The sequence below is a fragment of the Entelurus aequoreus genome, linkage group LG20 (genome assembly GCF_033978785.1).
Source record: "Entelurus aequoreus isolate RoL-2023_Sb linkage group LG20, RoL_Eaeq_v1.1, whole genome shotgun sequence".
In the NCBI taxonomy this organism is placed as follows: Eukaryota; Metazoa; Chordata; class Actinopteri; order Syngnathiformes; family Syngnathidae; genus Entelurus; species Entelurus aequoreus.
Window position 1 is genome coordinate 17,947,256 of NC_084750.1, and position 21,931 is coordinate 17,969,186.

The following is a 21,931-nucleotide window of genomic DNA, read 5'->3' on the forward strand; positions in this document are numbered from 1 at the left end:
TTTGTTTTTAATTAAATCAACATAAAAAACACAATATACACTTACAATTAGTGCACCAACCCAAAAAACCTCCCTCCCCCATTTATACTCATTCACACAAAAGGGTTGTTTCTTTCTGTTATTAATATTCTGGTTCCTACATTATATATCAATATATATCAATACAGTCTGCAAGGGATACAGTCCGTAAGCACACATGATTGTGCGTGCTGCTGGTCCACTAATAGTACTAACCTTTAACAGTTAATTTTACTAATTTTCATTCATTACTAGTTTCTATGTAACTGTTTTTATATTGTTGTACTTTCGTTTTTATTTAAGAAAATGTTTTTAATTTATTTATCTTATTTTACTAAATTTTTTAAAAAGTACCTTATCTTCACCATACCTGGTTGTCCAAATTAGGCATAATAATGTGTTAATTCCACGACTGCATATATCGGTTGATATCGGTATCGGTTGATATCGGTATCGGTAATTAAAGAGTTGGACAATATCGGAATATCGGATATCGGCAAAAAGCCATTATCGGACATCCCTAGTGAGAAAAATTATCTTATCAGACAGAAAATAAGCAAATATCACCCTTATTTGAGATATTTAATCTTACTTAGATTTCAGTTTTTGCAGTGTGGCTGTCTTGAGTTTCCATAAGTTTCCTCCAGGAGGTCTTATCTTTGTCCATGTGATGTCAGATGAAACAAAAATGGAGCTGTTTGGCCACAATACCCAGCAATATGTTTGGAGGAGAAAAGGTGAGGCCTTTAATCCCAGGAACACCAAGCCTACCGTCAAGCATGGTGGTGGTAGTGTTATGCTGCCAATGGAACTGGTGCTTTACAGAGAGTAAATGGGACAATGAAAAAGGAGGATTACCTCCAAATTCTTCAGGACAAGCTAAAATCATCAGCCCGGAGGTTGGGTCTTGGGCGCAGTTGGGTGTTCCAACAGGACAATGACCCCAAACACACGTCAAAAGTGGTAAAGGAATGGCTAAATCAGGCTAGAATGAAGGTTTTAGAATGGCCTTCCCAAAGTCCTGACTTAAACGTGTGGACAATGCTGAAGAAACAAGTCCATGTCAGAAAACCAACAAATTTAGCTGAACTGCACCAATTTTGTCAAGAGGAGTGGTCAAAAACTCAAGCAGAAGCTTGTGGATGGCTACCAAAAGTGCCTTATTGCAGTGAAACTTGCCAAGGGACATGTAAGCAAATATTAACATTGCTGTATGTATACTTTTGACCCAGCACATTTGCTCACATTTTCAGTAGACCCATAATAAATTCATAAAAGAAGCAAACTTCATGAATGTTTTTTTTGTGACCAACAAGTGTGTGCTCCAATCACTCTATCACAACAAAATAAGAATTGTAGAAATGATTGGAAACTCAAGACAGCCATGACATCATGTTATTTGGCACTCAGCATCACGGGTTGGAATTGGGGCTTAAATCACCAAAAATGATTCCCGGGCGCGGCCACCGCTGCTGCTCACTGCTCCCCTCATCTCCCAGGGGGTGATCAAGGGTGATGGGTCAAATGCAGAGAATAATTTCCCCACACCTAGTGTGTGTGTGTGTGTGTGTGTGTGTGTGTGTGTGTGTGTGTGTGACAATCATGGGTACTTTAACTTTAACAAGTGTATGTATGTACACTTTTGACCAGGACTGTATGTGTGTGTGTAGTGCAACGGAAGACCGACAGGTGGCACTGTTGCATCTACACTTGCCTGCATTTGTCCTTGACATTCTGATCATTTTGCTGAGCAATATTGCTTACTTCGTTACAAGCGCAGTGTTTATGTGACACAAAAATAAATTTCCCTTTATTTCCACGTCTTTTCCAATTATTTTTTTAGGGCAGCAATAAATAACTTTTGTAATCATGCCGTAATGAAATAACTGGTTATCAACACTAAATTGGCCCTAGTGTGTGAATGGGAGTGTGAATGTTGTCTGTCTATCTGTGTTGGCCCTGCGATGAGCTGGCGACTTGTCCAGGGTGTACCCCGCCTTCTGCCCGATTGTAGCTGAGATAGGCTCCAGCGCCCCCCGCGACCCTAAAGGGAATAAGCGGTAAAAAAATGGATGGATGGATCACTTGGCGTTATTTTGAACCGTCACACAATGGCCCCGCCTACTCCCAACGGCAATGACACTTTAAGCCAATGACGCTCTTGGAATGATATGACGTCACAACCATGATGGCTTTTTGCACCAATCACCTTTGAGGAGTCTGACCCTGTCATCCAATCAAAAACGGGCTTAGACGTACAGTCCTTGCCGGCACTACTAAGAATTCACTTCCGGTCACATCGTCCTCTCACATTCACAACGTGAGTATCTTTCTTTCTCTCCTATTGTCTGGTTTTTTATTATATTCGCTTTTTATTAAGTGAGTGGTTGACCGATAAACTCTTTGTTTTAGCCACAGAATTGTTTTTAAACATTTAACTTAGCACATAGCGGCTGGTGTAGATAAACGAGCTTAACTGTCCATTGAAATGGGATTTCTGTAGTACATATTTCAAAATGTCTTCTTGCATTAATTTTGCAATTCATAAATGCCCTTTTACCTATCATATTTGTTATTATATTTATGAAATGTTACCACTTTATTAATACGAACGCTTTTTTTGACAGTGAGTTTATGTCTCTAAATTTTGTAATTTTTTTTTTTTTCATCAAGTTACGCTGACAATTTCATTGAGGATAGAGTAAGTGTTTTAAAATTCAGTGTAAAAAAAATTTGGTGTCGAAAAATGTGCTGCTTCAAAAAGCATGATTCGCTTTTTGGTAAATTAAGGCTGAAGCAATCGATCCTGTCTCACAACCAGCCAATGAGGTGCCAAGTTTGAAGTCACGTGACACGGGTCTAGCAAAACAGCATTAAAACAGTCCATTCGGTCCATTAAAAACTGGGCTACCTGGGGAATATCACAACATACTAAACACTTCAATGCGACCCGCTGGATGTTTTCAAACTATAGAAATAATTCCAAAGTTTAAAATCTGCATGGCTTAATTATTTTTCTAAAGAACTCCTGTATTCAGAATGAATTGATGTCATTTATTTACAAATGAAGAACATGTGTTACTGGAACTGCTATGATGCAGAGAAGATGTCAGGTTCAAACACTGATGACATCTATTAAACAAGACAAGAAGCAAGGAATTAAACAGAGACCGAATTAAATCTGGCTCAATTGAGGAGAGACGTCTGGACCGTACTCTTGCACAGTCTCACCACGCTCTGGCGAAAGATTGTACGCCTCCTCTTTTATTTGGACTTTCCCTGATTACATGGCAACAGCTGTTTCTAAGGGACGGGGGTCGTAAACAGCCATCGCCTTTGATTAAAACAGTTCAAAGAAAAAGTCCCTAAAGGGGAGTCAGGTCCTGCTTCCTCTTCGCTTTGTAGTTCTTGGGTCAAGACAATATCTTTCTGTTGATTACAATACATGAAAGAAACAGAACACCTTCATGTTGCTTCCCATCCTACACAGTGGAGTTTTACAAGCCTTCTGCTTGGTAGGATCAAAGATAGATTTTGTCTGCTCGCCGGGAACTCGTTGAAACGCAAAGTTTTGTGATAACTTAGATACAATTTATTCTGACAAAAAGGGGTCGGATTAAATAAGCGCTGCTTCTTCCTACTCCTTTTCGGACATGTTGTAAAGAAAAATGAAAATATGTGATGTTTCATAGTGAAATAGTATACATGTTCGAACTAAACTTAAATCAACCAACCAACCATATGACAAATGTATTTATAAAGCCTAATGTTAACCGATTAACTTTGTTGATGGCGTAGTTATAATTTAGGATGTTTTTATTCATCCAATGACCCTATGCTCATCTTGCAGAATGGGGAGTGTTTTGGCTGCCAGCTCCCCCAGCCCACAGCCACCATCACCAGCCTCCGGCGGCCTGGCTCCACCTATGTTGACAGTACCATCAGGTTTTGGGATGCCTTCAGTGTCCCCGGTATCACCCTCAACTGGGGTGACTCCAGTGCCGCCACAGGAAGAGGAAAGTGCTCTACCCAATCCTGGTACATTTGATGAATGTCACCGCAAGTGCAAAGGTAAATTACAATTATTTCAGTTTTTTGTTGTTTTTCCCGCTTCACATATGCCCTGCATCTCTTTCGTCCACAGAGGTGTTTCCCATGCAGATAGACGGCGTCAGGCTCGTCGTTAACAAGGGACTTAGTAACCACTTCCAGGTTGGTTAGCTAACTTTTCATATTCGTTCTAGTCATTAGGAATTCATTGATTTTTAAAGGAAAAAGGCTTATCATCAACATGTAAAACAAGAACACGCAACCTTCCTATTCCTGTGAGTTTCAAGCAGTACAAAACTGCCAGTACGAGGCGGCTAATGACGCCAGAAAAGTACAAAACCCAAAACCGGTGAAGTTGGTGTAAATGGTAAATAAAAACAGAATACAATGATTTGCAAATCCTATTCAACCTATATTCAATTGAATAGACTGCAAAGAGATTTAATGTTTGAACTGAGAAACTAAATTTTTTTTGGCAAATAATCATTAACTTAGAATATAATGGCTGCAAAAAAGTTGTCACAGGGGCATTTTTACCACTGTGTTACATGGCCTTTCCTTTTAACAACACTCAGTAAACGTTTGGGAACTGAGGAGACACATTTTTAAAGCTTTTTCAGGTGGAATTCTTTCCCATTCTTGCTTGATGTACAGCTTAAGTTGTTCAACAGTCCGGGGGTCTCCGTTGTGGTATTTTAGGCTTCATAATGCACCACACATTTTCAATGGGAGACAGGTCTGGACTACAGGCAGGTCAGTCTAGTACCCGCACTCTTTTACTATGAAGCCACACTGTTGTAACACGTGGCTTGGCCTTGTCTTGCTGAAATAAGCAGGGGCGTCCATGATAACGTTGCTTGGATGGCAACATATGTTGCTCCAAAACCTGTATGTACCTTTTAAGCATTAATGGTGCCTTCACAGATGTGTAAGTTACCCATGTCTTGGGCACTAATACACCCCCATACCATCACACATGCTGGCTTTTCAACTTTGCGCCTATAACAATCCGGATGGTTCTTTTCCTCTTTGGTCCGGAGGACACGACGTCCACAGTTTCCAAAAACAATTTGAAATGTGGACTCGTCAGACCACAGAACACTTTTCCACTTTGCATCAGTCCATCTTAGATGAGCTCGGGCCCAGCAAAGCCGGCGGCGTTTCTGGGTGTTGTTGATAAATGGCTTTTGCTTTGCATAGTAGAGTTTTATCTTGCACTTATATATGTGTCACTGGTTTTGGGGTTTGTAGTTCCTTGGTGTTAGCACTTACAATAACAATGTCTCTATAGCAGTGGTTCTCAAACTTCTTTCAACAAGTACCACCTCAGAAAACTCTTGTCGTTCCAAGTATCACCATAATGACCAACATTAAAATATAATAGCGCATAAGGCCTACATATTAATTACAAACAAGGCAGAGGTTTTATTTAACAAGTATTTACTAATCACAAGTCGGCGATGGAATGCAGGCAGTAGTTATGTTTTTGGCGTGACCAACAAAGCAGCTTTTGCTGTCAGCGTGACGCCACCACAACTGGCAGCTGATGCCACCACTACAGAAAAATAAATACAAATACATTCTTAGAATAAACTGTCTTTTGAGCCAATTCTAATTTTCCAGAAAGTAATAGTTAATGTAAACTTTTCAAATATTCAAGATTATCACGGTCAAATGTGTACAATTTTGACAATACATGATAACTATCTGCAATAAGAAATGGGCATTTAATTTGTTTTTGGCGGAATTAAAAAGCTTTAAAGGCCTACTGAAATGAAATGGTTTTATTCAAACGGGGATAGCAGATCTATTCTATGTGTCATACTTGATCATTTCGCGATATTGCCATATTTTTGCTGAAAGGATTTAGTATAGAACAACGACGATAAAGATCGCAACTTTTGGTATCTGATAAAAAAAGGCTTGCCCCTACCGGAAGTAGCGTGACGTAGTCAATTGAACATATACGCAAAGTTCCCTATTGTTTACAATGATGGCCGCCAGAAGTGAGAGAGATTCGGACCGAGAAAGCGACGATTTCCCCATTAATTTGAGCGAGGATGAAAGATTTGTGGATGAGGAAAGTGCAAGTGAAGGACTAGTGGGGAGTGGAAGCGATTCAGATAGGGAAGATGCTGTGAGAGCCGGGGGTGACCTGATATTCAGCTGGGAATGACTACAACAGTAAATAAACAAGACATATATATATATACTCTATTAGCCACAACACAACCAGGCTTATATTTAATATGCCACAAATTAATCCTACATAAAAACACCTAGGTGTTTGTTATGCTAGCTCTTAGCTACTATCTCGAGCTAGTTATAGCTCGAGCGGGTAATATGGACGGGATCCCGTATATATAACCCGCCAATACAATTCAAACACCTGCACAACACACACACTCACTCAGCCCAAAGAACCGTTCACTTAACCCAAGGTTCATAAAGCTTATATATTTAACCAAAGTTACATACGTGACACGCACGTACGGGCAAGCGATCAAATGTTTGGAAGCGCGCGGGTGGGACCTGATATTCAGCTGGGAATGACTACAACAGTAAATAAACACAAGACATATATATACTCTATTAGCCACAACACAACCAGGCTTATATTTAATATGCCACAAATTAATCCCGCATAACAAACACTTAGGTGTTTATGCTAGCTCCTAGCTACTAGCTCGAGTTAGTTATAGCAAGCGATCAAATGTTTGGAAGCGTACTCACGGGATCGCGTCTGCGTCCGTTAACGAAGTCAAAGTCCTCCTGGTAAGAGTCTCTGTTGTCCCAGTTCTTCGATCTTGACTGCATCTTTCGGGAATGTAAACAATGAAACACCGGCTGTGTTGTGTTGCTGACTTCCCTCGCAAAATACTCCGCTTCGCACCGACTTTCTTCTTTGCTTGCTCAGCTTCTTTCTCCATAATGCAATGAACAAATTGCAACAGATTCACCAACACAGATGTCCAGAATACTGTGGAATAATGAGATGAAAACAGAGCTATTTCGTATTGGCTTCAATGGGGGAGCCATACCTCTGTTAAACTGGGTACGTCACGCGCATACGTCATCATACCGAGACGTTTTCAAGCGGAAGTGTGGCGGGAAATTTAAAATTGCACTTTATAAGTTAACCCGGCCGTATTGGCATGTGTTGCAATGTTAAGATTTCATCATTGATATATAAACTATCAGACTACGTGGTCGGTAGTAGTGGCTTTCAGTAGGCCTTTAATTAGATCTGCTGATACCTACAGAGTGCAGTATTCAGCTGCAACCAGCAGAGGTGCTGTCAATTTACTGTCAACAAGAACATAATACATTGACAACCTGATACTACATTGTTTAAAGTGATACCTCAGCAAATATGTGATGAAAGCACTTTAAGGAGAGCGTATTACTGCAGTGTACAGTGTGCCACTGTGGCATTGAGTTTAATTCAAAAGGTAATTTCTTTCATGTAAAAATCCAGGTGAATCACACTGTGCTGCTGAGCACTTTGGGGGATTCCAGCTACCGGTTTGGAGCCACATACGTTGGAGTCAAGCAGACGGGTCCAGCAGAGGTACCTTTTTTTTACTTACTTTTTTCCCTTTTATTGTACTATATTTTTTATTTTAATATTGGTGTATAATAGGAATTACTTTTTCCCCCTGATCAATGCTGTGGATATTTTAGTACTTATATATCACCTGGTTAACAACCAGTTTGATTGCAGTATATGTTGCGGTTCATAGAGGAGACATAAATTGTCCTAATTTATATCCAAAATGCATCTTGTAATTGTCCTTTGAGAGGACAAAATCACATGGTTGCTAAAATGTGAGGACTGTACTGTCTTTTAATGTTAAATAGCTTTGGTGACTCAACGGCAGTGTTAAGACAAACAGCATTATTGATATTAGGGCTGGGCGATATGGCCTTTTATTAATATCTCGATATTTTTAGGCCATGTCACGATACACGATATATATCTGGATATTTTTGCCTTAGCCTTGAATGAACACTTGATGCATATAATCACAGCAGTATGATGATTCTATGTGTCTACATTAAAACATTCTTCTTCATACTGCATTAATATATGCTTATTTTAAACTTTCATGCAGAGAGGGAAACCACAAACAAGTCAATTTAGCAAAAGTGTATTTATTAAACAGTTATTAAGTAGTGGCACAAACATTCATGTCATTTCCAAAATTGTCAGAGACATTTTAAAACAAGCTATTAGTGCACTTTTGTGCATGATGTCACTAAGATGACATATCAAAACAACACTAAATTAAAGTGCACTTTTTGTATAGACTATATAGACTATAATTAGACTATATATATACATATATTAGGGCTGCAACTAACGATTAATTTGATAATCGATTAATCTGTCGATTATTACTTTGATTAATCGATTGATAATCGGATAAAAGAGACAAACTACATTTCTGTCCTTTCCAGTATTTTATTGAAAAAAACCAGCATACTGGCACCATACTTATTTTGATTATTGTTTCTCAGCTGTTTGTACATGTTGCAGTTTATAAATAAAGGTTGTTTTTTTTGGGGTTTTTTTTTCTTTTTTAAAAAGCCTCTGCGCATGCGCATAGCATAGATCCAACGAATCGATGACTAAATTAATCGGCAACTATTTTTATAATCGATTTTAATCGATTTAATCGATTAGTTGTTGCAGCCCTAATATATATATATATATATATATATATATATATATATATATATATATATATATATATATATATATATATATATATAGACTATAATTACTGGTTTGCAAAAAATATTTTTAACCCAAATAGGGGAAATTGGATAATCTCCCACGGCACACCAGACTGTATCTCACGGCACACTAGTGTGCCGCGGCACAGTGGTTGAAAAACACTGACCTAATGAATGACTATGTCAAGCCTCACATCACCGTTGCTATTGCATCGTCCCGACACAGGCCGCTCTAAATGATTCCAATAATCACCCGCAAGTTTTTGTTTCCAGTGTTAGAGAAATGTTAGAACTATGAAAAGGGCCTGCTCAGTTTTTCCCAGTCATGGTGGGAGACATGGACAACGGGGGCAGCCTCAACGCTCAGGTCATCCACCAGATCAGCAGCAGGATACGTTCCAAAGTGGCCTTCCAGGTACGTACATTACCGTTAAAAAGTTTGGGGTCACCCAAACAATTTTGTGGAATAGCCTTCATTTCTAAGAACAAGAATAGACTGTCAAGTTTCAGATGAACGTTCTCTTTTTCTGGCCATTTTGAGCGTTTGATTGACCCCACAAATGTGATGCTCCAGAAACTCAATCTGCTCAAAGGAGGGTCAGTTTTGTAGCTTCTGTAACGAGCTAAACTGTTTTCAGATGTGTGAACATGATTGCACAAGGGTTTTCTAATCATCAATTAGCCTTCTGAGCCAATGAGCAAACACATTGTACCATTAGAACACTGGAGTGATAGTTGCTGGAAATGGACCTCTATACACCTATGTAGATATTGCACCAAAAACCAGACATTTGCAGCTAGAATAGTCATTTACCACATTAGCAATGTATAGAGTGTATTTCTTTAAAGTTAAGACTAGTTTAAAGTTATCTTCATTGAAAAGTACAGTGCTTTTCCTTCAACAATAACGACATTTCAATGTGACCCCAAACTTTTGAACGGTAGTGTATAGCAAGTCCAAAATGGCCGCAGTGAGCTCGGGTTATTTTCAAACGTTGCCTTCATCAGACACAGCAACATAAGTTCGTCAACTGGCAAGGCGACGCAGAGTTCAAGGGGAAAGATTTTACTGCAACCGTCACGCTCGGAAACCCTGACATGCTCGCCGGCTCCGGTAAGTCACCTTTTTGAGAAAAAAAAAAGTATATTTAAGTCAATATTCCCTCACCTCAACGTGTCTCCATATAGGAGTCGTGATCACACATTACCTCCAGTCCATCTCGCCTGCTCTGGCTCTGGGAGGGGAGCTGATGTACCACCGCAGGCCGTCAGAGGAGGGCGCTGTGATGTCTCTAGTTGGCAGGTACACAGGTGAGGAAAGCGCCATAGACTAGAGATTAGGGCTGCGAATCTTTTGGGTGTCCCACGATTCGATTCAATATCGATTCTTGGGGTCACGATTCGATTCAAAATCGATTTTTTTTTTTTCGATTCAACGCGATTCTCGATTCAAAAACGATATTTTCCCGATTCAAAAGGATTCTCTATTCATTCAATACATAGATTTCAGCAGGATCTACCCCATGCTGACATGCAAGCAGAGTAGTAGATTTTTGTAAAAAGCTTTTGTAATTGTAAAGGACAATGTTTATCAACTGATTGCAATAATGTCCAGTGTTTCCCATAAACTGCCAAGATGCCTGTGGCGGTGGGGGCGTGGCTATGGGCGTGGTCACATGACATCATTGAGTAATTTGCATAATTTACTACAATGATATGATTTTCTCTAAAAAAGGCTCAAATAATTTATACTTACTATTTAATAATAACAGTTTTGTTTTAAACGTCCATCCATCCATCCATCCATTTTACAATATAATTACAACACTTTATGTACATATTTATATACAGATTTGAACAATAAGTTATTCACTGAAATATATTTATTAATTGTGGTTCTTACAAAAAATATATCTTATAAAATATAAAAGCTAAAATGTCTCTTAAAGCTCTGCCCCTTTAATTAGTGCATACTAAATAATTTAACTCTAGCCTACTACTACAACCATATTATTTACCAGCAACATAAAGTGAAACAGAGGCAGAGGTGTCCTGCCACAGTCAGTAACAAATAAACAGAAAACAGTAGTGGTCAAATACAAATAAGGCAACAAGAGAAGTATCCTACACTTCTCTTTTGTAAAGTAAATCTGAACAGCCTATATGGGCATCTACATCAACTTTATGGTTTGCCTGAGAAGCTGGACAGGACAAAAAAAAAAAAAAATTAAATTTTTTAAAATTTTTATTTGTGTCGGACGTAATTGTTTCGTGGCGGGCCGCCACAAATAAATGAATGTGTGGGAAACACTGAATGTCAATTTGTTTTAACTATTAAATGAACCAAAAATATGACTTATTTTATCTTTGTGAAAATATTGGACACAGTGTGTTGTCAAGCTAATGAGATGCGATGCAAGTGTAAGCCACTGTGACACTATTGTTCTTTTTTTATTTTTTTTTATAAATGTCTAATGATAATGTCAATGAGAGATTTTTAATCACTGCTATGTTGAAATTGTAACTAATATTGATACTGTTGTTGATAATATTTATTTTTGTTTCACTACTTTTGGTTTTTTTCTGTGTCGTGTTTAGTGTTGGGACTAACGCGTTACTGTAACGCCGTTAGTTTCGGCGGTAACTAGTAATCTAACGCGTTATTTTTTATATGCAGTAACTCAGTTACCGTTACTGCATGATGCATTACTGCGTTATTTTACGTTATTTTTATGTAGTATCGGCTAGAAACAGAAGATCTGAGTGTGTTTTATTGGAGCGCTCCGGTGGAAAAGAAGAGGCGTGCTTTCTGTGGGTGGGGGAAAGCACGCCTCCCCACAGGGGAGACGTTCCTCCAGAGCCGTACTTCGGGGCTAACAACCTTCACTTTACCCGGAAGAGGGTCTTTACAGCTGAGGGTGAATGACGAGGCCGGCAGTTTGTTGCAACTTTGTGACTTTATTGGACGCAGCCATCCACCAAGCTAGAGCACCTGCACGCACTCACTGTCGCCGCTCCCTCACCTCTCTCGCCCACTCACTCACTGACGTCACTCACCTCACATGCTGTCAAATCTTAAAGGGCCACACACACACATACGCTACTCTCATAACAACTAACAAGACATCATGGCGAAGCCAGAAGTCGAGTTTTTTAACATGGAGACATTCTCAATACTTTTCTTTTGTCGAGCACAAAGAAAATAACATTTTAGTTAAATGTAAGTTGTGTCTTGGATCAAAGATCCTATCTACTTAAAGTTAAAGTTAAAGTGCCATTATGTTGCAGCTATTTAAAATGGTTTTGTCAATTTTTTCTGGCCTGAAATAAATTGGCCCTTTGAAACATATCTTTGTCTTTGTGTGTTGTATGTAGACCACATGGCTTTCTGAGTTCAGTGATGCAAATGCATGTCAAGTTGATCAACAGATTGTATTATTCTCCAGTGCAATAACAGTACTGAAATGAAGGCTAAAAGGGCATTATTGGGAGCCTTAAAAAAAAAGGGGGAAAAAAGAAGTAACTAAATAGTTACTTTTCACAGTAACGCATTACTTTTTGGTGTAAGTAACTGAGTTAGTTACTTTTGAAATAAAGTAACTAGTAACTGTAACTAGTTACTGGTTTTCAGTAACTAACCCAACACTGGTCGTGTTTGTGTCTCCTCTCAATTGCTCTGTTTATTGCAGTTCTGAGTGTTGCTGGGTCGGGTTTGCTTTTGGAATTGGATTGCATTGTTATGGTATTGCTGTGTATTGTTTTGTTGGATTGATTAATTAAAAAATAATACAAATAAAAATTTTTTTTTTTTTTTTTTAAATCGATTTTTTAAAAATGAGAATCGATTCTGAATCGCACAACGTGAGAATCGCGATTCGAATTCGAATCGATTTTAGAAAGCACTGTCACATGAGGAGCTTTGTCTTGAACTTGTGACCTTTTCAACGCAGGCACCAACTACATCGCCACGCTGACGCTGGGCTCGGCGGGCGCTCACGCCTCCTACTATCACAAAGCCAACGAGCAGGTAGGTCATTACCGTCATTTTCAACTGCTGGGTCGCGGGCCCGTATTTTTTCAAAACCTCATCTGAATTAATTTTTGCACTTTCATGAAGCAGATTTTCGTGACAGTAGAAGGGGAAGTCAAACACAAATGCAGATAGACGGAATCCAAACTGAAAGAGTAAATGAAACCAAATTTCTAGGTATAATGATTGATGATAAAATGAACTGGAAATCTAATATAAAAATATACAACATAAAGTAGCAAGAAACACGTCGATAATGAATAAAGCAAAACATGTTCTAAACCAAAAATCACTTCATATTCTCTACTGCTCGCTAGTGTTACTTATCTGAGTTATTGTGTAGAAATATGGGGAAATAAGTACAAAAGTACACTTTAATTCATTAACGGTGTTACAAAAAAGATCAGTTAGAATAATACATAATGTTGGATATAGAGAACATACAAATCCTTTATTTATTGAATCAAAAATACTGAAATTCCACGACATAGTGAATTTGCAAACAGCTAAAATTATACACAAAACAAACTATAACCTGCTACCCAAGAATGTACAACAATTCTTCTCAACAAAAGAGGAGAAATATAATCTTAGATAAAAATGTAATTTAAAACATTTGTATGCACGTACAACACTTAAGACCTTCAGTATATCAGTATGTGGAATTAAATGATGGAATGGATTAAGCAAAGAAATCAAACAATGCACTAATATGATCCACTTCAAGAAACTCTTCAAACTTAAAGTGTTTACAAAGTACAAAGAAGATAAACATTCTGAATTTATGTCATCCATCCATTCATTTTCTAGATAATCTTATTTATCTCACCATGTGAAATATAACTTACTTCACTAATTATTATTTATGTATTTTTAATGTTATTACTTATGGAGTATATTGTGAATACATTGAGAACAGGAAGTGAACAAAAGTGTTAGCAACTGCTATGTAAAGGACTCTTTTTCGAACATGTTGAATAGAGAAACTGGAAATTGTGGTGTATCATGTTGTATGCATGCATGTTCCAAATAAACACAAACTCAACTCAATTAAACAACTCAACAAGAACACATATGCCTTTCTTTGTCCTGTGCATACTAAATAGTAAACAAACTGCAGGCAAAAGGCTTCTAACAATGCAGGAGTCGTATAATCTTCCCTTAAAAAACCTTCATCAACTTTTTATATATACCGGTACATGCTGTAAGTATATATATATATATAAAACGTAGTAACAAGCACACTCATGATAACATGTAATATTATGTATTTTGGCAATTTCAAGCATTACCAAAACATATTTCCTGGGAGCATGGATTTCACAGAGCACATACTGTTGCAACAAACTCTTATTTACTTCAACAACAACACTACTAATTATGGCAGACTTCATGAGGGCGAATGATGACTACTTTGGGACAAATGATGATCCAGAATCTTATGTTTTTGAGCCTGAATATACGTCGGATGAGAAATAACAACACAACATAGTTTTTGGTAATAATAATTCAACCCCCAGTCATTGTCAAAATAGCATGGAATATACAAAAATATTGTAAAAAATAAATAAATAACAAAAAAAACATAGTTTTTTGGTATTAATAATTCAACCCTCAGTCATTGTCAAAATGTCATGGAGTATACAAAAATATTGTAAAAATAACACCAAAAAATAATTTTGGTAATAATAATTTAACCATCAGTCATTGTCAAAATATCACGGAATATACAAAATTATTTTCTAAATAAAACCAAAAATTAATTTAGGCAATAATCATTTACCCCCTAGTCATTGTCAAAATATCATAGATTATACAAAATATTGTTAAAAAAAAAAAGAAACCTTGTTTTCCGTAATAATAATTCAACCCTCAGTCATTGTAAAAATATCATGAAATATACAAAAATATTGTAAAAATAATTTTTGGTAATAATAATTTAACCCTTAGTCATTGTCAAAATATCACGGAATATACAAAATTATTTTCTAAATAAAATCAAAAATTAATTTAGCCAATAATCATTTACCCCCAATCATTGTCAAAATATCATAGATTATACAAAATATTGTTTAAAAAAAACAAAACATTGTTTTCCGTAATAATAATTCAACCCTCAGTCATTGTCAAAATATCATGGAATATACAAAAATATTGTAAAAAATAATTTTGGTATTAATAATTTAACCCTCAGTCATTGTCAAAATATCATGGAATATACAAAAATATTTTCTTAATAAAATGAAAAATTAATTTAGACAATCATTTACCCCCCAATCATTGTCAAAATATAATGGATTATACAAAATATTGTTTAAAAAAACATTGTTTTCGGTAATAATAATTCAACCCTCACTCATTTTTAGAATGTCATGGAATATACAAAAATATTGTAAAAATAACACCAAAAAATTATTTTGGTAATAATAATTCAACCCTCAGTCATTGTCAAAATATCATGGAATACACAAAAATATTGTAAACATAAATAACAACAAAAACATAGTTTTTGGTAATAATAATTCAACCCCCAGTCATTTTAAAAATGTCATGGAATATACAAAAATATTGTAAAAATTACACCAAAAAATTATTTTGGTAGTATTAATTTACCCCTCAGTCATTGTCAAAATATCATGGAATATACAAAAATATTTTCTAAATGAAACCAAAAATGTATTTAGGCAAGAATCATTTACCCCTAGTCAAAATATCATAGATTATACAAAATATTGTTTTAAAAAAACAACAACATTGTTTTCCGTAATAATAATTCAACCCTCAGTCATTGTCAAAATATCATGGAATATACAAAAATATTGTAAAAATAAATAACAACAAAAACATCGTTTTTGGTAGTAATAATTCAACGCTCAATCATTGTCAAAATGTCATGGAATATACAAAAATATTGTAAAAATAAATAACAACAAAAACATCGTTTTTGGTAGTAATAATTCAACCCTCAATCGTTGTCAAAATGTCATGGAATATACAAAAATATAGTAAAAATAATTTTGGTAATAATAATTTCATCCTCGGTCATTGTTAAAATATGGAATATACAAAAGTATTTTCTAAATAAAACCAAAAATTTATTTAGGCAATAATCATTTACCCCCCAATCATTGTCAAAATATCATGGATTATACAAAATATTGTTTAAAAAAAAAATACATTGTTTTCGGTAATAATAATTCAACCCTCAGTCATTGTCAAAATGTTATGTAGTATACAAAAATATTGTAAAAATAAATAACAACAAAAACATAGTTTTTGGTAATAATAATTCAACCCCCAGTCATTTTCAAAATGTCCTGGAATATACAAAAATATAGTAGAAATAACACCAAAAAATTATTTTGGTAGTAATAATTTACCCCTCAGTCATTGTCAAAATAGCATGGAATATACAAAAATATTTTCTAAATAAAACCAAAAATTAATTTAGGCAAGAATCATTTACCCCCAAGTCAAATAGCATAGATTATACAAAATATTGTTTAAAAAAACCCAAAAACAATAATAATTAAACTCTGTCATTGTCAAAATATCATGGTATATACAAAAATATTGTAAAAAATAACTTTGGTAATAACAATTTAACCCTCAGTCATTGTCAAAATATCATGGAATTTCCAAAAATATGTTCTAAATGAAAACAAAAATTAATTTAGGCAAGAATCATTTACCCCCCCAATCATTGGCAAAAAAAACCCCATTGTTTTTGGTAATAATAAATCAACCCTCAGTCATTGTCAAAATGTCATGGAATATACAAAAATATTGTAAAAATAACACCAAAAAATAATTTTGGTAATAATAATTTAACCCTCAGTCATAGTCAAAATGTCATGTAATATACAAAAATATTTTCTAAATAAAACCAAAAATTAATTTAGGCAAGAATAATTTACCCCCCAGTCATTGTCAAAATATCATGGATTATACAAAAGTATTGTATAATATTTGAAAAATATCAGAATTGCACTATTCACATTGACATGAAAAAATCCGATACAGGTGGCATTTGGGCAAAAACAAAATGGTAATTTCCCTGCGGTGTGTCATCGATGCTCACGTTGTCCTTTCTGTAGTTGCAGCTCGGTGTGGAGTTTGAGGCAAGTGCCCGCATGCAAGATACGAGTGTGTCGTTTGGCTACCAGCTAGATATGCCCAAAGCCAATTTACAGTTTAAAGGTACAGTACGCCTTTTTTTCCTACTTCCTGTATGCCATCAATAAATGCATCTCACGTGAACTCGCTGTATTCTCCGGGCATTCAATCGGTCGCAACTGGACCGTTTAATTTGTTTTTAAATACGTTTCTTCTCTCGTCCGAGCAGGCTTCTTAGATTGGTCGGATCTCGTCTTGAGTGCTTGGTGCCAAAATCCAAACTATTTATCGTCTACAGACAAAAATAGTTTTGCTTATTGTTGTGCAAAGGAGCAACGCCTCTGCCAACACAACAGCGGCCGATTGAATGCCCTGACAAAGTAGTCTCAGACATCCGTAGTAAACAAGCTTGGCATCTTTTATTTGAACATAAGAGTGGAGAGTAAACAATTCTTCCTTGGAAGTTAGAAAGTTGCCTCCCGTATATGTTGTCATGAAGATGAATGCGTTGTTGTGTGGGAAATGAAGGAAAACAATGGGGCAACAAGTGGTACAGTTGCTTGGTAAATAAACCCCAAAAGCAGTGAAGTTGGCACGTTGTGTAAATGGTAAATAAAAACAGAATACAATGATTTGCAAATCCTTTTCAACTTATATTCAATTGAATAGACTGCAAAGACAAGATATTTAACGTTCCAACTGGTAAACTTTGTTATTTTTTGCAAATAATAGCACATTTGGAATTTGATGCCTGCAACATGTTTAAAAAGAGCTGGCACAAGTGACAAAAAAGACTGAGAAAGTTGAGGAATGCTCATCAAACACTTATTTAGTTTCCAAAGCATGGGTGACTTACACACCTGTGAAGGCGCCATTAATGCGGAAAGGTACATACAGGTTTTGGAGCTACATATGTTGCCATCCAAGCAACGTTATCATGGACGCCCCTGCTTATTTCAGCAAGACAATGCCAAGCCACGGTCTGCACGTGTTACAACAGCGTGGCTTCGTAGTAAAAGAGTGCGGGTACTAGACTGGCCTGCCTGTAGTCCAGACCTGTCTCCCATTGAAAATGTGTGGTGCATTATGAAGCCTAAAATACCACAACGGAGACCCCGGACTGTTGAACAACTTAAGCTGTACATCAAGCAAGAATGGGAAAGAATTCCACCTGAGAAGCTTCAAAAATGTGTCTCCTCAGTTCCCAAACGTTTACTGAGTGTTGTTAAAAGGAAAGGCCATGTAACACAGTGGTAAAAACTTTTTTCGCAATGTTTCGCTGCCATTAAATTCTATGTTAATGATTATTTGCACAAAAAAAAAATAAGTTTCTCAGTTCAACGTCAAGTATCTTGTCTTTGCAGTCTATTCAATTGAATTTAAGTTGAAATGGATTTGCAAATCATTGTATTCTGTTTTTATTTACCATTTACACAACGTGTTAAATTCACTGCTTTTGGCTTTTTCAGATGACAAGAATAATTGACAAAAGCTACAACAAATCAGACAAGGATTGCAGCTATTGCAATGCATTGTGGGACTTGTAGTGTGTGTACAGTAGTATGCATGTTATGTCTTAAGCCAGGGGTGTCAAACGTAGGGCCCGTGGGCCGGATAAGGCCCGCGAACAGGTTTCAGGCGGCCCGCGAGATGAGTTTGTTAAGTGTAAAATTGAGCTGAAATTGTTTAATGAAAGAAACTGCTGATTTAAATGTGTACACTGGGTGTCGCAATAACAATTCTGTTGGTCAAGCAAACGCAAGCAAGAGGTACGCAGTAAAGTCAGTGTTTCCCATAAACTGCCAAGATACCTGTGGCGGTGGGGGCGTGGCTATGGGCGTGGTCACCATGACATCATCGAGTAATTTGCATAATTTAGTACAATGATATGATTTTCTCTAAAAAGGCTCAAAAAATGTATACGTACTAATTAATAACAGTTTTGTTTTAAACGTCCATCCATCCATCCATTTTACAATATAATTACAACACTGTATGTACATATTTATATACAGATTTGAACAATAAGTTATTCACTGAAATATATTTATTAATTGTGGTTCTTACAAAAAATATATCTTATAAAATATAAAAGCTAAAATGTCTCTTAAAGCTCTGCCCCTTTAATTAGTGCATACTAAATAATGTAACTTTAGCCTACGACTACAACCATATTATTTACCAGCAACATAAAGTGAAACAGAGGCAGAGGTGTCCTGCCACAGTCAGTAACAAATAGACAGAAAACAGTAGTGGTCAAATACAAATAAGGCAACAAGACACTTCTCTTGTGTAAAGTAAATCTGAACAGCCTATATGGGCATCTACATCAACTATATGATTTGCCTGAGAAGCTGGACAGGACAAAAAAAAAAATTAATAAAAAGCCGAAAAATCTATTTGTGGCGGCCTTAATTCTTTCGTGGCGGGCCGCCACAAATAAATGAATGTGTAGGAAACACTGAAAGTGCATATAGCTGTGGTAAGGCGTGGCTGTGGCTCCTCCCCTCGAACAAATGAAAGGCAAAACCTGCATTTTTAGGTCTTCGGCTTTGAACGCATTGTTGTTTGACACCCTCATTGCCCCTAAATGTCTCTTTCAAAAATGAGAAAAGTTAGTGTAACTCAACCATCTTCAACAGTTTCTACCTCCATGTGTGTATTTGTTGAGTTAGCACAGGATTCATATCTGGGCAGACGTTTATTTATTTGGTTCAATCCCAGATAGGCTGTGACTTCATGTTTATTGGCTTTGTAGATACATTGAGACTGGAGATGTCCGATAATCTCGGGCTGCCGATATTATCGGCCGATAAATGCTTTAAAATGTAATATCGGAAATTATCGGTATTGGTTTAAAAAATTAAAATGTATGGCATTTTTAAAACGCCCCTGTGCGGAGTGGTACACGGACGTAGGGAGAAGTACAGAGCACCAATAAACCTTAAAGGCACTCCCTTGTGTGCCCAATCACATAATATCTACGGCTTTTCACACACACAAGTGAATGCCAGGCATACTTGGTCAACAGCCATACAGGTCACACTGAGGGTGCCCGTATAAACAACTTTAACACTGTTACAAGTATGCGCCACACTGTGAACCCACACCAAACAAGAATGACAAACATATTTCGTGAGAACATCCACACCGTAACACAACATAAACACAACAGAACAAATACCCAGAACCCCTTGCAGCACTAACTCATACTTGCCAACCCTCCCGTTTTTAGCGGGAGAATCCCGATATTCAGCACCTCTCCCGGCAGAGATTTTCTCCCGACAAACTCCCGGTATTCAGCCGGAGCTGGAGGCCACGCCCCCTCCAGCTCAATGCGGACCTGAGACTGAGTGGGGACAGCCTGTTCTCACGTCCGCTTTCCCACAATATAAACAGCTTGCCTGCCCAAAGACGTCATAACATCTAGGGCTTTTATAGAGTGCACAACTGCGCACACAACAAGGAGACGAAGCAGAAGAACGAGGAAATTACAGACACGGCGGCCGAAATGATATACTCATCATGAACGGAGAAGTTAAACAGGACAATACTGCCCTCTAATGGATAGCCACCGGAACACTGAAATTCAAGTTTGTTTGTTTTTTTCTATGTAAATAAAATTAAAAAAAATAAAAATATATATAGCTAGAATTCACTGAAAGTGAAGTATTTCATATATATATATATATATATATATATATATATATATATATATATATATATATATATATATATATATATATATATATATATGTCTTAATTAGATTATCAAAAAAAAAATAATGCTCGATACCGTGGTAGAGCGTAATATGTATGTGTGGGAAAAAATCACAAGACTATTTCATCTCTACAGGCCTGTTTCATGAGGGTTTTCCTCAATCATCAGGAGATTTTAATGGAAGCATTCACATACCATCTTGCATCCAGCACACCTTACAACAGTGGTAATAAAAGATGCAACCTATGCTTAAAAGAGAAACTGTTTATTATATACAGTCCAGACTTGTCATCCCTCAACAAGCGCAGCGAAATTGTATCAGCATGCCGTCACAGAAGGAAACACCTCCTAGGTAACACATGAGCCAATCACCACGCCCCTACGCCTGCCTGTACCCACCCACTCTGTGCCCTATATAAACCATGGTATGTGAATGCTTCCATTAAAATCTCCTGATGATTGAGGAAAACCCCTCATGAAACAGGCCTGTAGAGATGAAATAGTCTTGTGATTTTTTCCCACACATACATATATATATATATATATGAAATATAAATGAAATACTCGAGTTGGTGAATTCTAGCTGTAAATAACCGCGCCCCCAACCACGCCCCCCGCCCCCAAACAAAATTAGGCATAATAATGTGTTCACTCAACGACTGTATATATCGGTACTTAAGAGTTGGACAATATCGGATATCGGCAAAAAAGCCATTGTCGAACATCTCTAGTTGAGACAAAGTCTAAGTTCATTGTGTTTTTTCAAACCGCACACATTTTTCTCCCCTCAGAATTTGAAGTGTTTTGTCAAAATTATTATTTGTAATTTGCACGTTTTCAGAATGTGCTCGTTCTATTTTTGGCCAAAGAAAACAATCTGAAGTAGTCTTTATTTTTTAATGATCGCGCCATGATTTCACCAGTCCGGCCCACCTGAGAGTAGATTTTGAGTTGAAATGAGTTTGACACCTCTGTCTTAAGCTACTGTTCTTATTGAAGTGATGCTCAAACACCACCGTAGGGACCTAATAGACATTTTGAATTCCAATATGCGTTAATAAGTAATAATGACGAGTGGACAACTGTGGTTATTTCCCTCTCTCAGGTTCGGTAGACACTAACTGGGTGGTCGGTGCCACTCTAGAAAAGAAGTTGCTCCCGCTGCCTCTCTCTCTGGTTCTCAGCTCCTTCCTCAACCACAACAAAAACAAGTTCCAGTGCGGTTTCGGGGTCACGATCGGTTGAACCGGTTGGAG

The 21,931-nt window shown here is 36.9% G+C and overlaps 1 protein-coding gene across 1 annotated transcript in view; it reads left to right on the forward strand.

Annotated features, from left to right (window-relative positions):
• The first annotated feature begins 2,233 nt into the window (after positions 1 to 2,233).
• Positions 2,234 to 21,931, forward strand: part of tomm40l (translocase of outer mitochondrial membrane 40 homolog, like) — a 19,873-nt gene continuing 175 nt past the window's right edge. Inside the window, exons 1-10 of the mRNA XM_062028838.1 lie at positions 2,234 to 2,338; positions 3,869 to 4,089; positions 4,163 to 4,230; positions 7,547 to 7,639; positions 9,122 to 9,223; positions 9,817 to 9,922; positions 9,997 to 10,119; positions 12,759 to 12,835; positions 16,936 to 17,038; positions 21,781 to 21,931. The exon at positions 21,781 to 21,931 is cut by the window's right edge and continues 175 nt beyond it. Of these exons, the coding sequence (XP_061884822.1) occupies positions 3,870 to 4,089; positions 4,163 to 4,230; positions 7,547 to 7,639; positions 9,122 to 9,223; positions 9,817 to 9,922; positions 9,997 to 10,119; positions 12,759 to 12,835; positions 16,936 to 17,038; positions 21,781 to 21,920 (1,032 nt within the window). The 5' untranslated portion in view covers positions 2,234 to 2,338; position 3,869 and the 3' untranslated portion in view covers positions 21,921 to 21,931. The remainder of the gene's footprint in view (positions 2,339 to 3,868; positions 4,090 to 4,162; positions 4,231 to 7,546; positions 7,640 to 9,121; positions 9,224 to 9,816; positions 9,923 to 9,996; positions 10,120 to 12,758; positions 12,836 to 16,935; positions 17,039 to 21,780) is intronic.